This window comes from Equus przewalskii, chromosome 1 (genome assembly GCF_037783145.1).
Source record: "Equus przewalskii isolate Varuska chromosome 1, EquPr2, whole genome shotgun sequence".
NCBI lineage: Eukaryota > Metazoa > Chordata > Mammalia > Perissodactyla > Equidae > Equus > Equus przewalskii.
The window spans coordinates 33,193,092-33,209,617 of NC_091831.1; the positions used below are offsets into that span (position 1 = coordinate 33,193,092).

The 16,526-nt window shown below is 37.4% G+C and overlaps 1 protein-coding gene across 16 annotated transcripts in view; it reads right to left on the reverse strand.

Moving 5' to 3' along the window:
- The window catches only part of CC2D2B (coiled-coil and C2 domain containing 2B), a 103,057-nt gene that overhangs the window by 80,176 nt on the left and 6,355 nt on the right, over positions 1–16,526 (reverse strand). For 8 of the 16 annotated variants that reach the window (XM_070560635.1, XM_070560655.1, XM_070560628.1 and 5 more), the window contains 7 exons: positions 11,032–11,092; positions 9,443–9,519; positions 9,027–9,092; positions 5,989–6,072; positions 1,924–2,068; positions 1,212–1,348; positions 993–1,121 (listed from right to left, as the gene is read on the reverse strand). In XM_070560635.1, coding sequence (XP_070416736.1) covers positions 993–1,121; positions 1,212–1,348; positions 1,924–2,068; positions 5,989–6,072; positions 9,027–9,092; positions 9,443–9,519; positions 11,032–11,092 — 699 coding nt within the window. Of the gene's footprint in view, positions 1–992; positions 1,122–1,211; positions 1,349–1,923; positions 2,069–5,988; positions 6,120–9,026; positions 9,093–9,442; positions 9,520–11,031; positions 11,093–16,526 lie in introns of those variants that run through there. The other 8 variants (XM_070560648.1, XM_070560607.1, XM_070560618.1 and 5 more) reach the window with 2 other exon arrangements.

Here is a 16,526-nt window from a genome sequence, read left to right on the forward strand (position 1 = left end):
TCGAATCCTGGGCATGGACATGGCACTGCTCATCAAGCCACGCTGAGGCAGCGTCCCACATGTCACAACTAGAAGGACCCACAACGAAGAATATACAACTATGTCCCAGGGGGTTTTGGGGAGAAAAAGGAAAAAAATAAAATCTTAAAAAAAAAAAACTGTGTGCTATTGTCTTAAGCAAAATTTACAAAAAAGCAAAAAAAACCCACCATTGTCACCATAAAGTGTAAAAGTTATGCCATGTAACAGGAAAGAACAAGAAGATAAGTACCAGAGATTTTCCCTCCTTCTTCTTTTATTCTTTTATTATTATTTTTTTATTTTGTCCACTTATTTCCACTTTGTATCAACTTACAGCCTTATTTCCCATATATAGAATGGTTAAGGGAAGTGAATGGGCAATTAAGTTTTTGTACATAGCTCTGATTAAAGTTTTTCAAGACAATTTTATAATATAACTATTTCTGTCTAAATATTTCGTCTCATTAGGTTAATGGACTACTAATTTTCATAATGTCTTTTAGAATACATGAAAAATTTGTTTCTTTGATTATAAGTATAATATACATTCATTTTTGAAATTTAGAAAGTAGACAAGAATATAAATAAAATAAAAAATACTTCTATGTCTTACTATCCAGAGATAATTACTAACTTTGATATATTTTTCAGTGTTTTTATCTATACACACATATATGTATGTACTTATCCATTTATTGATAAATTCATTCATTCACTATCTATTTTTATAAATTAGCATCATATATAATTTTAAGTTCTGCTTTTTTTACCTCACATTTTATTTTGAGCACTTCCTCATATCATTAAATATTCCTCAAAAACATAATTTTAATCGCTATTTAACATTTCATCACAGTTTTGCCATTACTAGACTTACTAATATCATTAAAGAGTGAATTACCACAAAAACATGTTATAATTGATATTACAAGAATTCTAACCATAATTACAAATCAACTGCTGATGGTTACCTTCTTATATATGGTCTTCAGTGCTGGATTGAAAGTTTCCTTGCTTAAGTTGACTCTAAAATTCCATGACTGTCTAATAGGCGACGGTAATGACATTATCTCTCCACTTTCTTCAAACCAACACTTTCCCTATCAAAAATATTTAAGAAATATATTAAATATTTTACTAAAAACAAATGTCACATACTATCAGTGAGTAGTTTAACTTGGTGCACTTACCTCTTCTAGTTTAAGCAGACGATTTTCCATTTTGTTGCAGGTCTTTTTATATATTTCTGGCTTTCTCTGAATATAGAATCCTTCATCTTCCAAAATGCGTGGCATCATATCTTTTGGCAGTTTACGCTGGTTGACCACTTAATAACAAAACTAGATATTACTTTAAAGTCCAAAATATTGGGCCAGCCCTGTGCCATAGTTTAAGTTCAGTGTGCTCCACTTTGGCTGCCTGGGTTGGCAGGTTTGGATCCTGGGCATGGACCCAGACCACTCATCAGCCACGCCGTGGCAGCAACCCACATGCAAAATAGAAGAAGACTGGCACAGATGTTAGCTCAGGACTAATGTTCCTCAAGTCGGGGCGGGGGGGCGGGGGAAGAGGAGGATTGGCAACAGATATTAGCTCAGGGCAAATCTTCCTTAGCAAAAAAACCAAGAAAAGTCCAAAATATTAAACTGTATTGACCAAACAAGAAGCAAAAGGGAATTATCACTAAATAATTTTAAAGTCTAGAAGAAAAAAATATATATATGCAATGAATGAGTTCTTTTAACCAATTCCCTTAAACTTAGAGAAGGCATGAAGAACAAATGTAGAAATCTTTCTATAATTTTATATCAGTACTCTTTATCTATCCAGCATATAAAGAAGCTATTATTTTATAATATGATTCACTAATGACTTGAATATTTTACTGTAAAAAAACTTTACCTGGAGAACTACTTGGCACAAAAATATTTGCCTGTTGTTTTTTGATGCGTTCTCTATAGTCTTCATATTCAGCAGCTTTTATTTCAAGTAAATCTGGAAAAATTACTTCTTCCATAAAATCTTCATCTTGGCCCTCAGAGAAGTTCTGTAAATTACCACCAAGTGAAAAACATTTGCTGTAAATATCATTACTGATCTTTGTTGAGTACCAAAAGGAAAAATAGGTATATGTGCTTGTCCCCAATGATTAATACACAGATAAATGAAATGTACTGGGACCTTGCTGTGAGTTATCATTCTGATCCACACTACCCAGTTCAAGTTCAAGCTGAAACTGTGTTATAATGAAATTTCATTGAACCTATAGAGGAACTCATTTAAGGCTTAATAGTATGCAATATGATTTTTTATAGCCTTCTTTGCAATTCTCAATGAAAGACTACTGAAAAGGAACTATAATTCAAGCCCTCCTCTCCTCTGGAAGATGTTCTGAGATACTGGACTATGATATTTCAACTACTGAGAATTCCGTATAGGACAAAGTCCAGAGACATCAAGCCACGCAGTCTTAAGCCCCATTTTTTCCCACCATTCATAAAGCAATACTACTTAAAGTGATGTGGAGCAGTCATGCTGTTTTCTGGATGGTATTTAAGAAAAAAAAGAAAGAAAAGTAAAGACTCAACATAGAACCTATGGCAGAATGATTATAGTGAAATTCTGAAATAAGTATATATAAAATCTGAATACAGGTATTGAAATGGATACTTTACTAAATATAAAAATATATACTTTTATATCACCTCAAAAATGTCATACAAAATTAGATGACTTTACTTGTCTAACTTAAAATCTACATATATCAAAAGAGAGAAGGGACAGAGTGTGTGAGTCATACAGACAAAAACCCCTCAATTTTCAAAAACAAACATTTAGGGGTAAATAAAAAGAATTAACCACAGAATTTGTTTGAAGAGAGAAACTTACATGGCCTTGATCAACTCTGTCAAAATTAAGTAAGTAACATAGTTAAGCATCACCTAGGTTCATATCAACTCATCATATTATCATACCCCCTCTCCTATCCCTGTCATGACATCAAGAAAATATTTCATATACAGATGTCTTTGTGGTATCTTGGTCAGAATTTAAACAAGGTATGACACTGACATCTAGGAGCAAGATTTGGGGATCCTCACACAGGAGATCTCTTTGAGGATTCCAATCATAGACAAAAAGAGGCTCTTTGTTCCAGCTGGAGCACCTATTACCAAGCTTCCTTTACAGCACCCCTGGCGTGGGCCAGGGCTTTCAACCTGCCCTCAGAGCTAGGGTCTGCCATGATAGCTGAGAATGTCAGGCCCTCATCTTGGACCCCAGTTCTTTATGATGATATAGGTTTCTTTTATGAACCCTACCCTACTCAATCTGTCTATATTTTTAGCCTGGGACAAGCTATGATCTCAGCCTGTATAAACCCTATCTGACCAAATATTCCTCACTTAACGTAAGGCCAGCTGTACCCCAGATCACATTCTTGGTTTTCACTACACAGCTCACAGCTGAGCAGTGTCTGTGCTGTTAGCTATTGTGTGAGAGGGAATATTAGGTGAGAAGGCATCCAACTAACTTTCCATGCATAAGTACAGATGGATACACCTGAGTATGATGTGGTAAAAAAGAGATAGGCCCCCATCTCACAGAAACCGCCTCGTTAACTGTAGTGTGATAAGCAGAACTGTCTGAAAGTAACCTTGGACCTGACTCTGGACTGCCCAGACAACATATTTGGAACCAGGACTCCGCTTTCTCCCAGCAGGAAGGGGCCGCAGTCAAACTCAGCCTCCCACAAAACAGTAGCTCTCTGCTCCCTGTGATGAGGACAGTAGTTTCCCATGGGCCCCAAAGTTACCAGCTATAGGATGGATGACTTTTCCAGGCAACTCCTCTAAACAACCCGCATCTACACCCAGACTTCCTCATGCCCAAGTAGTCTATTTGCCCCACTAACCTGATTTCTCTCATGTCTGCCTAGGAGAAGAAAAAGCAGCCATAACCACAGCGCCTGGTCCTGGTGCACTCTGCTGGGTGGACCTTCTCCCCTTTTCCCAGAAAAGCTCATTCCTTAACCCATATCATGGACTGTAAGAGTTCGGGTGAATGGGAAGACCACACACATATTTGATACTCATTTATTCAATATTCATTCAAATATTCATTGAGTGACTAATATGTTCCAGGAAGAAAATAAACAAACACACATAGAAATATACGCTAGGTGGTGAAAAGTGTTATGAAGAAAAATAAAGTAAGATAAGGGGATAGAGAACACTAGGCTGGGTGGGTTGGGGGTGCTATTTTAGATAGGGTTGTCAGGAACAGTATCTTTAATTATGTGTCATTTGAACAGCAGACCAAAAGTAGTGAGGGAGAGAGCATGAGGATGAGAGAAAAGCTTTCTAGACAGTTAAAAGGTATAAAGTCCCTGAGGCAGGAGCATGCTGTGAGGGATAACAAGGAGGCCAACGGGGCTAAAGTTGGGTTGGGAGAAGGGGAAAGTAGTAAGAAATGAAGTCAGAGAGGTACCAAGGGAGCCAGGTCATGTAGGCTTAGGAGGCTCCTGTAAGGACTTTAGCTTTTATTTTGAGTGAGATAGGAAACCATCAGAAGGTATAAGCAAAAGAATGGTGTGTCTTAGATTTTAATAGAATCATTCTGACTACCGTAAGGTATAGAAAATAGACTGTTGGGGCAATCAAGAAAACAGAGGGAGACTATAGCAATGATCCAGATGAGAGGTTGTGGTAGTTTACACTAGGGTTGTACCAGTGGAGGTAGTGAAAGTGGGTCAGATTCCGGAATACTTTGAAGGTAGAAGCAAAAGAATTTGTGATGAACTGGATATGAGGCATGTCACTAAAAGAGGAACCAAGGATGACACCAAGGTTTGGCTGAGCAATGAAAAATGGAATTCCCGTTTACTACTATGATTCCATTTATATAAAGTCTGTGTGTGCATGTATGGGCATAAGCATAGAGAAAGGTATGAAAAAAATGATGATAGTGGTTTATCTCAAACCATTGGCATTTCACGTGACTTTCACTTTTCTTCCTCATGGTTTTCTGCATTAATTTTTTATAATGTATAAACTTTGTTTAAAAATTTAAAAGATAAAGTTTTTTTATTGTGGAAAAAACAAAAATAAAAAAAGGAATGAAAGGCCTGGAGCAGGATACAAAGAAAGGAGAATGGAAGAGACTTGGAAGTAAGCAGGAAGGCAAATGGGGTCCAACAGGGCCTCAAAAAGAAGACTTGTGGGATCTGGAAATGTCTGAGGTGTCGGAAGACATTAGGTAGAACCCTGGGGAATAGGTGGTCCTGCAAGAGGGGGCTCAAGGAAACTGTGGAGAGATTTGAAAGCAGAGAGGGACTGGACAAAGTACAGAGGAACAGGAGCAGATGGGGAGAGCAATGAGGCTGACACATCAGGAGGAGACGGGGAAAGACCAGTGAGACTGACTAGCACTGGAGCAAAGGACAACCAGGGAGTAACAGGGGGCTGAAGAGTTTGAGAGGACCTGGGAAGAACTGATGGAAATTAGAAGGGTCTGGGACTAGACTAGGAGGGATGAAGAATGGGAATAGAGTAACAGAGATTACGGAGAAAAATGTTGGGTGCTTGGAGAGAAGGACAGGAACAACAAAAGAAAAAGAAAACACAGGCTTTGGAGCTGACAGCTTATACTTCCCAGCTCTATCAATGCTTACCCTGTGCACCTCAGTTTCCTCACCTATAAAACAGAGAAGGCAATAATGCCTGTCTCACAGGGTTAGTATAAGGATTGAATGATACAATCCACCATAAAAATTTAGTATGTCATTAGGCATCCAGTAAGCACTCAATAAATGTTAGGAATTATTAAAAGAGCTTCTCAATCCAAAGAGAAGAAGGTGGCTCAGTGATCAAAACTTCATCTCCCATCCAAGTATTTTATTCTATGCATTTAATGAAGAGTTATCTTTCCCGGGAATGAGGATGTGGCAGGAAGGGGAACAAATCCAACCTGCTCTGAAGACTGGCCCAAAGCTGAGCCCTCTTCACCACTCAGAATGAAAAACGAAAGACCTTCATCCAACGTGACTGCAGTCTGTGGGTTAAACAACAGCCAACCAGTATTCAGTGCTGAAACGAATACTTGTTCTGCTTAGAAGGAAAGAAATACTTTTCTGTAATACGGTAAGTAGCAACTGGTATTAACGAACAGGAACAGCAGGAGAGACAACGTCAAGTTATATTTACTTTTGAGTCTGTTTGGTTCATGAATTTTTTGTGTTTTGTTTTGTTTTTAAAGTTCTACTAACTGCAATAAAAAACAGAATAAAGTATTCCAAATATTCTTCATCTTCCGGAACTCTCTCTTCACTCTAATCAGAGTATTAAGAGCATTACCATACACAGTTTGATCGAAATGTGGGCTCAGGGCGAATTCTTTTTTCCTCTCCCTGTTTTTGGGTGCTCTAATGCATGTGTGTGCTCACACACAAGGTGGTGTTCCCACCTACAATTTTTTGTGGAGTCAGAGGTAAAGTATTTCTTTTACTGAGGAAGATTTGCCCTGAGCTAACATCTGTTGCCAATCTTCCTCTTTTATTGCTTAAGGAAGATTAGCCCTGAGCTAACATCTGTGCCCATCTTCCTCTATTTTGTATATGGGTCACTGCCACAGCATGGTTGACAAGTTGTGTAGGTCCGTGTACAGGATCTGAACCTGCAAACTCAAGCCATTGAAGCGGAGCATGGCTGAACTTTTAACCACTACACCACAGGGCTGACCCCCTTTTAAAGTATTAGACGTGGCATATTCTTAACAACAAACTTGCTGATAAATAAGCTCTCATTTTTCAATACTATAAAGTCTGAATCTTAAATGTAAATCACTTATCACTTCTTTCTCACATACATATTAAAATGAACTATTTTTAGGGAGGCTTGGGAGACCAATTAATTCTATAATAAAAAGTAAAACTTATAGTCACTAGGAGTCAAAGAATTAAAAAATATGTAAAATACAAAAGCTTATCTAATATCCTGTTTGTATCTACAATTTAGCTGACACATTAACTTTAAAAGTTACTCACCTTGTAACAATGCTGCATGTATAAATTGTTAGTACAGTCATGTGTCACTTAATGATGGCGATACATTCTGAGAAATGTGTCACAGGCAATTTCATCATCATACAAAATCACAGAGTGTACTGAAGGGGAAAAAAATTTGCCACCCCAAAATATGTCTATTTAACATGAGAATTATTTTAGGCTGATTATTTTTAAGAAATGAGACTCAAAAATTTTTTCTTGTTACCCCCCCCCCCCTTAACTGTCTGAAAGAATTCAGGTTAAAAAAACCTGTCTCAGGAAGCAAGCTATCACCTTCACATAACATGAACTAGGTGGTAGACAGGGAGGAACCTAGAAAAGCCAGTTTACTGGGCTCCTTTCTGTCTTCTTCTGTTTCTGTGTTGCCAAACAAACACTTGTTTTCCAAACATTTGCTCCTTTTCACCTACCTGTGAATTGCCTTCCTTCCCTTTGAAGTCGCTGACTCTCCTCGCCCCCAACACCTTCTTCTGTCTTTAGCTGAGGATGGTATTTAAGGTGAGGGTTTTGGCCATTTTGGCTAGTTACTTGGTTTTCCTGGGTTTCTCCCATGTTTCCATGTTCCTAAACTTTTGTTTGTTTTTCTCCTGTTAATCTGCCTCATGTCAATTTAATTCTTAGACCAGCTAGAACCTAGAAGGGCAGAGGAAAATTTCTTCCTCCCCTACAGTACTTACTTAAACGTAGATGGTGTAGCCTACTAGACACCGAGGCTATGTGGTACTCATCTTATGGGACCACTATTGTATACGTGGTCTGTCGTTGACCTAAATGTTGTTATGCACTGCATGACTGTTTACACTTCTACTTTCCTTCATCTCTGCTCATTGAAACCAACACTTGCTAAAATCCTCAACTGCCTGAGCAGATATCCCTATCTCGTATTTGGTATGGAGATTCTTAAAGTTCAATTTCACTTCCTGTTCACCTCTTTTCTTGACACTCAATGTACTGACCTTGACAAACTTCCAAGTTTTTACTATTCATATTAAGTTACATCCAATTTAGGAACACTTCATTCATTTGTTGAATGAATAACATGTACACAGACATATTTTTTTTAGTCTGCTTTTACTTTTAAATTTAATTAAAATAATTTTTACTAAGTACTCAAGAGGGGCACTGTGGAGGGGACAAAGACGAGTTCAAAACAAAACAAACAAAAAACAATCCTTGCATATAAAAATTTGTAGCGTTAAATACTCTCATTGCTTCTGGCAGAAATGACTAGTTGTTAATTATTGTCTTTTCCTCCATCTCTAATAAAAGAATCTACTTTTAGCTGGATACCTGGACATTTTTCCAACATTCCTTTAGTGGAAATAACGTGTACAACTTGCAGGTCTTGTCCTATAAGAGAGCAATCTGCAATCCTCCAGTTCTTTCCTTCTCCCTTCCCTTTGGCCAGCAAATGAAGACACTGGAGCTTTGCCATTGGACTCAGAGATGGAAACCATGTTTTGAAGATGGCAGAACTCTCCTAGTCACCTAGACTACCTAACTGTTACACTAGAGAGAAATAAAACTTCTATCTTAAGACATTTTACTTTGGATCTTTTTATCAAAACTGCTTAGCTTTTACTCTAAATAATACAGTTTCCCCAAAATATGAGTTGTTCTGTCATTTCAAGTTTCAAATATGTGATGACACATTGAATTTTAGAACAAAATCTGTAAGTCGGGGATCACCTATAATATTTTATTATAATTTTTTTAGGATAAAAAATAATGCCAAATAGGAACAGGGAGTGACTACAAATTGGCTTATGTAAGGGATAATTTTGGAGTGACAAAAATATTCTAAAATTGGATTATAGTGTTGATTGCATAATTCTGTAAGTTTACTAAAAATCATTGAATCATATACTTAAAATGGTTGAGTTTTTGCTATGTAAAGTACATCTCAATAGATCTGTTCAAAAAGTAAAAAAAAGTTATTCACCTTCGACTGTTGATATATCTTATTATCAATGAGCAGCTGACTTGAAGACTTTTCACCTTGATTAATCTGAAACACAACATTAATGAATGGTATAGAAAACATAATTTCACAGATGAAGAGATAATTGTGCTCTTAAGTCTTTTGTTCAACTATCAAGGCTGCTCAATGTTTTTCTTTTAACAAGTATGTACATGTTTTCCCCTGAGATGTCATGTAGCATTACCATGACCAAATCACTTAACTTTTCCTGGCTTTAGGTTTAAAAAAAAGCATAGGAAAGAACTTGAAGCTTTTTGGATTTAAGGAGTTATATTAAGACTGGATTTTGGCTCTTTTTTAACAAACAAAAGTTTATTATGATACATGTTGCACGTAAACAGTAAATTTGAAAACAGGAAAGAATAAATAAGCATTACCTTAGCATTTTTTAGCTTTTCTCTTACTTTGCCTCTCAATGTTTCTATTATGTTTTGATTTTCTTCTGCATCTAAATCTGTCAGGAAGCCAACATAATACAGAGTCATGACACTTTCTTATAACATAATTAAACAGCAATAGCAGCAAAAACACTTATTAAGCTAAACTGCATGCATTTCTAAGGATTATGACAATTATGAAGACTAGGTCATTCTCCATGAGAGCTTAGAATCTAAGACCAACAGATGTCCCTTCTCCATTTTCCATCTGGAATAAACACTTCATGCACAGTCAGGGCTGAATTTTGTTTCTTTTTGAGACTTTTTCCCTACCCTCTGCATCCTCAGCTATTGGCTAGAGTCCTTCTTCATAGTCAAGCCACAAAAAAAAGCTCAGATGAGCAAATCTTTGTCTTCTTCATTTCAGAGAAAAAATCCATAAGAACAGTCATATTCTGTATAGACTGCTCTACAGAATATACAAATATCAAAGGTAGGTTACTTCAATTTGATTAAGCTGGAGAGAAAGGAATCAGAAAGGAAGAGTGGTACCCATTTTAGCTAGGTACCCTTTTTACTACTTATGTCAGTTTTGTAAAATCAGTATAATACTGCTGACTCCTACTTCTGCCACTTCTCAAAGGAAATTAGTCTTGTAGTACATAAAGAAGACTCCAGCTGTCATGTGCACTCAGTCATGTGTTATTATCTGCTCATTCAGCAGATGATCCATCAGATGAACTGAGAAAGACAGGGGTTGTTCAGGCCTAGGTACAGCAGAAAATAGAGGACCTATTGGTCATTCTGTCGTGCATTTTTCTTTTTTGTCTCCCTGCCTTTGCATACTTAAAGGTTGCACAGAGGATGGTGGAAATAAAGGGTAAGTATAAAGCTAAATAGGTCATGAGACTCCTTATTCTTAACTCAGTATGCCTTGGTATAATTTAAAAATTACTCATTGGTTTGTTTATACTCTATTCCCAGAACTTAGAATGGCAGATGGCACATAGTAGGAGCTCAATAAATATTTGCTGGATGAATGAACCAGAGTTCAACCATTATGTATTTTTATCCCCAAAGTCTAGAGCTTCCTGAAGCAAGTTCTATATCTATGTATGTTATGGTGTAACACAGTTTAACAGTCTCAAGCACCAGTGAATTCTCCATGTTTGCAGAGAGAACTCAGTGGTTTTCTTGTTTTTTGCTCGAGGAAGATTAGCCCGGAGCTAACATCTGTGCCAATCTTCCCCTATTTTGTATGTGGGTTGCCACTACACTATGGCTGATGAGTGGTGTAGGTCCATGCCCAGCATCCAAATCTGAAAACCCGAGCCACAGAAGCGGAGCACGCTGAACTTGATGACTATGCCACGGGGTGGGCCCTTCAAAACTTAGTTTTATTACATGCACTGACTTTACTATGTATTTCATTATGCCCACCTTGTATTACCCAGAAAGTTTAGTTTCTATGTGAACTCATCCCTTAAGAAACTTGTGTTCCCAGCTAAGACCCTAGATAGCATTAGTCATTTACATCTTTTAAAAATAGAAACCAATAGTATCAGAGTTGTAGTATACTTATTGAGAACCTTTTTGGACAGGCTTGTCTACATTTTCTTCTACTGCAACATTATCTAACTCTTCTGATATCTGTGAAAGAGAGGGGGAGGTTACCTTGCATCTTTTTTGTTTTGGCATTGAACATCTTTTCACAAGTTTATCAGCCCTTTGAAAGTCAATTCATATCCTTTGCCTGTTTTCTTAAATTTCAGAAACTGTTCTAACATCAAAAAGGACATTTAATGGTAAAATCCCATGGTTAGTTCTTAATGTTCATATATTGTCTACTTTATTTATCTTTTAGGAGGGTCAAATGAGATTAAACACATGAAAATATTTTGAAACTCAACACTATCAGTGTTAGCTATTACTTGATTACTCCATAGCATCTGATAACGTTGGGCACCTTTATTTTCTGAAAACTTTCTATATCCTTGTCCTCCACCCTTCCACCTCTCTAACCACTTATTCTCTGTATCCATTAGTAGTCACACTTCTCATAGCTTAAATGTAGCCACATTTCAAGGCTTAGGAGAGTACACTTATTCCCATGGCTTTCCAAATCTGTCTCCAACCTTGACTGCTCTCCTGAATACCCTATTTCTAGCTGCTTACTGGTATTTCTAATTAAATGTCCTACTATTATCAAAAACTTGATATGTTAAAATGAGCATTTACTTGTTTTACAGTTTTTTAAATTTCAATATTCTAAAATTAAATCACACCAGCAATGTTAAATCCTTTTTTAGAAAGATATGGATTATGAGTTTGTTTTTCATTTTAAGTTTAAGAAATAGAAGAACAAAAGACTCCTTAAATAACAATTGTACATAGTAATCAAACTAATGTGCAGTTTGAGTGGAAAGAGTAAGCAGAGACACATCGGTTTTCCAACCACAGCAAAAACATGGATTCATGTTTAAAGCCAAAGCAGAGTATTGACATAATCACAGTAAAGACATTACCACAATAAGAGCCTAGTCTAAAGACTTTCTAAAAGAACTTCAAAATCCACCAGTGGTCCCTGTACCATACTTAAGAACTATTGAATAAGGTCAACAAGAACTAAGATGTTCTGTTATTATTAAACCTTCAGTACTTTCCTCAACATAAAAATATCGAATTCTACTTTTGACCAAGGCACAGCAACCCTCGAGGGTGTGAGGAACATCAACACTGGCAAGTGATTTATGAGATCTCCCTTTAATTTGCAATAATCCCACTCAGCATTCCCAGGATTCTGGATACTTTTTCATAACTTCTCATCCCCATCTAGAAGGCGGGGATAAAATATGAATCTTTTTTATTTTATTTTTTTAGTGAAGAAGATTGTCTCGGAGCTAACATCTGTTGCAAATCTTCCTCTTTTTGCTAGTGGAAGATTGTCTCTGAGCTAATATCTGTGCCAATCTTCCTCTATTTTGTATCAGGACACTGCCACAGCATGGCTTGATAAGTGGTGTGTAGGTCCGTGCCCAGGATCCAAACCATCAAAACCCAGGCTGCCAAAGCAGAGCATGTGAACCCAATCACTATGTCACTGGGCAAGCCCCATAATATGAATCTTAATTGGAGTTACTCTAACATACTGGTCCTATATATGTTTCACTCACTGATTAAAAAAGGAAAAACTGTTTTTTTGAGTAAAGCAGGGAATGAATTGCTGGCTAGCTGAGAGAACAGATAAATAAATTAATATTTAAGTAAAGAAATAAATAAGAGTGATGTCAGCATCATGGCAGAGTGAGCTTACCTGGGACTCTGTCCCCTCCAACATACAACAAAAAGGAGCAACTTTATTCCAACAAAAAATATTCTAACAGCACAGGAATCCTCGGAGACTCACAGCAGCCAAACGACAGAGGACAAAGAGGCTGGAGCCCCCCTCAGAGGAGCTGGAATGGGGTAAGAGAGAACTTCGCCCCCTCCCCTAAAGACTGGGATTGCTGTGCCTGGAGGCTCCATGAGGGAAGGAATGGGGGAGGGGTCGCACATCTGCAGGATCACCCAGGATTCCCCAGGGCCTTTTCAGCCTAGAGGGAGGCGCTCTAATGGGGTGAAAGCTTTCACATGGGGTGACCTCATCAAGCCAAGACCCCAGGAGACCAGATAGGGAGAGCTGATCGGAAACAGGAGACTGCGCGCAAAAGAAAACATGCTCCCCCCAACCCGCGCTGTGCCGCGCCATCTTGGCTGAAGGCGGAGGGCTCAGAATATGCGTCTCTCGACCCCCATCTAGTGGCGACAGGCTATAGCTGCAACCGAATAATATCACTATGTGGAAAAACTGTTCTAGCATCAAACAATTCATAAAAACTCCAGACCAGAAGGAAAACAATAAAAACACAGAAACATGTCCTGAGGACTTGGAAATAAGTAAACTAAATGACAATGAATTCAGAATAGTTGTCATCAAAAAACTCAATGAGGTAAAGGAAAATATAGAGAAACAAGTCAATGAGTTCTGGAGTTACTTCACCAAAGAGACTGAAACTATAAAGAAAAATCAACCAGAAATACTAGAGATGAAAAATATAATGGATCAGATAAAACAGAATATGGATTCCCTGAATGCCCGTGTGGACACCACAGAGAAGCAAATTAGCATAATCGAAGATAGATAGGTTGAATGGCAGCAGACAGAGGAAGAGAGAGAGGACTAAAAAGAAATGAGGAAAATCTCTGAGAAACAGCTGACACAATGAGGAAATGCAACATAAGAATTATAGGTATACCTGAAGGCGAAGAAAAGGAGAATGGAGCAGAAAGCGTGCTCAAAGAAATAATAGCAGAGATCTTCCCAGTCTAGGGAATGAGAGAGAAATGTGTGTGGAGGAAGCTTTCAGCTCTCCTAGATCTGTCAATGTAAACAGACCTACCGCAAGGCATATAGTAGTAAAACTGGCAAAAATGAATGACAAAGAAACAATATTCAGGGCAGCAAGGCAGAACAAAATAACCTACAAAGGAACCCCTATCACACTTTCAGCAGATTTCTCTCAGAAATCTTACAAGCTAGGAGAGATTGGAACGACATATTCAAAACTTTAAAAGATAAAAATCTTCAGCCAAGCATATTCTATCCAGCAAACATATCCTTCAGATATGAGGGAGAAATTAAATCTTTCCCAGACAAACAAAAGCTAAGTGACTTCGTAGCCCTGAGATCCACCCTACAAGAAACCCTCAAGAAGGCCCTCAAACCTGAAAAAAGAAAAAAAGGGAGAAAGGGGTCACAAAACATAGAGTAAAGAGACAAATATAATCAGAATAGGATAGCAAATATTCAACTATACCATTAGGATAAAGGTAAGGAAAACACCAAAAACAAAGACAATCTTATCACTTTAACAACAAACTCACAACACGAGTTGGAATAGGAGATGAAAATAATAACTTAGGAGGGGAGGAGGAAAGGGACTGAATCAGTTTAGACTAAGGAAATAAGAGGCCACCAGAAAATGGACTATGTTATGCACGAGATTCTGAATACAAACTTCAGGGTAGCCACTAAACTGAAAAACAGAACAGAGACACAAAACATAAATAAGGAAAAAGCTAATAAACCCAGCATAAGAAACTGCAGAAGTCAATAGGTAGATCAAAACACACAGGACGAGAAGCAAAGGAAATGCAGGAAAACCGAAAAACGAGTGACAGAATGACAGCATTAAGCCCTCATGCATCAATAATCACCCTCAATGTAAACGGATTGAACTCTCCAATAAAAAGACAAAGAGTGGCAAGATGGATTAAAGACCAAGATCCAACAATTTGTTGCCTCCAGGAAACACACCTCAGCTCCAAGGATAGACACAGGCTCAGAGTGAAGGGGTGGAAGACAATACTCCAAGCTAATAGCAAACAAAAGAAAGCAGGCATTGCAATACTTATATCCAACAAAGTAGATTTCAAAATAAGGCAGGTAAAGAGAGACATAGAGGGTCAATATATAATGATCAAAGGGACACTACATCAAGAAGAAATAACGCTTATAAATATCTATGCACCCAACACAAAAGCACCAAAGTTCATAAAGCAACTATCAACAAACCTAAAAGAAGATATCAAAATAACACAATAATAGTAGGGGACCTCAATGCCCCACTCACATCAATGGACAGATCATCCAGACAGAAAATTGACAAGGAAACAGTGGAATTAAATGAAAAGCTAAAACAGTTGGACTTAATAGACATATATAGAACACTCCATCCCAAAACAGCAGAATACACATTCTTCTCAACTGCGCATGGAACATTCTCAAGCATAGACCATATGTTGGGAAACAAGGCAAGCCTCTATAAACTTAAAAAAATTGAAATAATAACAAGCATCCTCTCTGATCATAATGCTATAAAGCTAGAAATTCATTACAATAAAAGCTGAGAAAGAGACAAAGATGTGGAGACTAAACAATATGCTATTGAACAAGCAATGGATCATTGAAGAAATTAAAGAAGAAATCAAAAAATATCTGGAGACAAATTAAAATGATAACATGCCATACCAACTCACATGGGATACAGCAAAAGCTGGATTAAGAGGGAAATTCATCCCAATACAGGCACACCTTAAGAAACAAGAAAAATCCAAATAAGCAATCTCAAACTACACCTAAGTGAATTAGAAAAAGAAGAACAAACAAAGCCCAAAGTCAGCAGGAGAGAAATAATAAAAATCAGAGCAGAAATAAATGCTATTGAAACAAAAAAGGCAGTAGAAAGGATCAATGAAACAAACAGCTGGTTCGTTGAGAAGATAAATAAAATTGACAAACCCCTAGCCAGACTTACAAAGAAAAAAAGAGAGAAAGCTCAAATAAACAAAATGAGAAATGAAAGAGGAGAAATAACAACAGACTCTGCAGAAATACAACGGATTATAAGAGAATACTACGAAAAACCATATGCCAACAAAATGGATAACCTAGAGGAAATGGATAAATTCTTAGACTCTTACCATCTCCCAAAGCTAAGTCAAGAAGAAGCAGACAATCTGAACAGACCAATCACAAGGAAAGAGATTGAAACAACCATCAAAAGCATCCCAAAGAATAAAACCCCAGGACCAGATGGCTTTCCTGGGGAATTCTACCAAACTTTCAGAGAGGATTTAATGCCTATCCTTTTCAAGCTATTCCAAAAAATTAGGGAAGATGGAACACTTCCTAACACATTCTACGAGGCCAACATCACACTGATACCAAAGTCTGACAAGGACAGCATGAAAAAGGAGAACTACAGGCCAATATCACTGATGAACATAGATGCAAAAATTCTCAACAAAATTTTGGCAACCCAAATTCAGGAATTCATTAAAAAGATCATACATCATGGTCAAGTGGGATTCATACTAGGGACACAGGGATGGTTCAACATCCACAAATCAATCAACGTGATACACCACATCAACAAACTGAGGAATAAAAACACCACATGATCATCTCAATAGATGCAGCGAAAGCATTTGACAAGATCCAACAGCCATTTATGATAAAAAAAAAAACTCTCTATAAAATGGG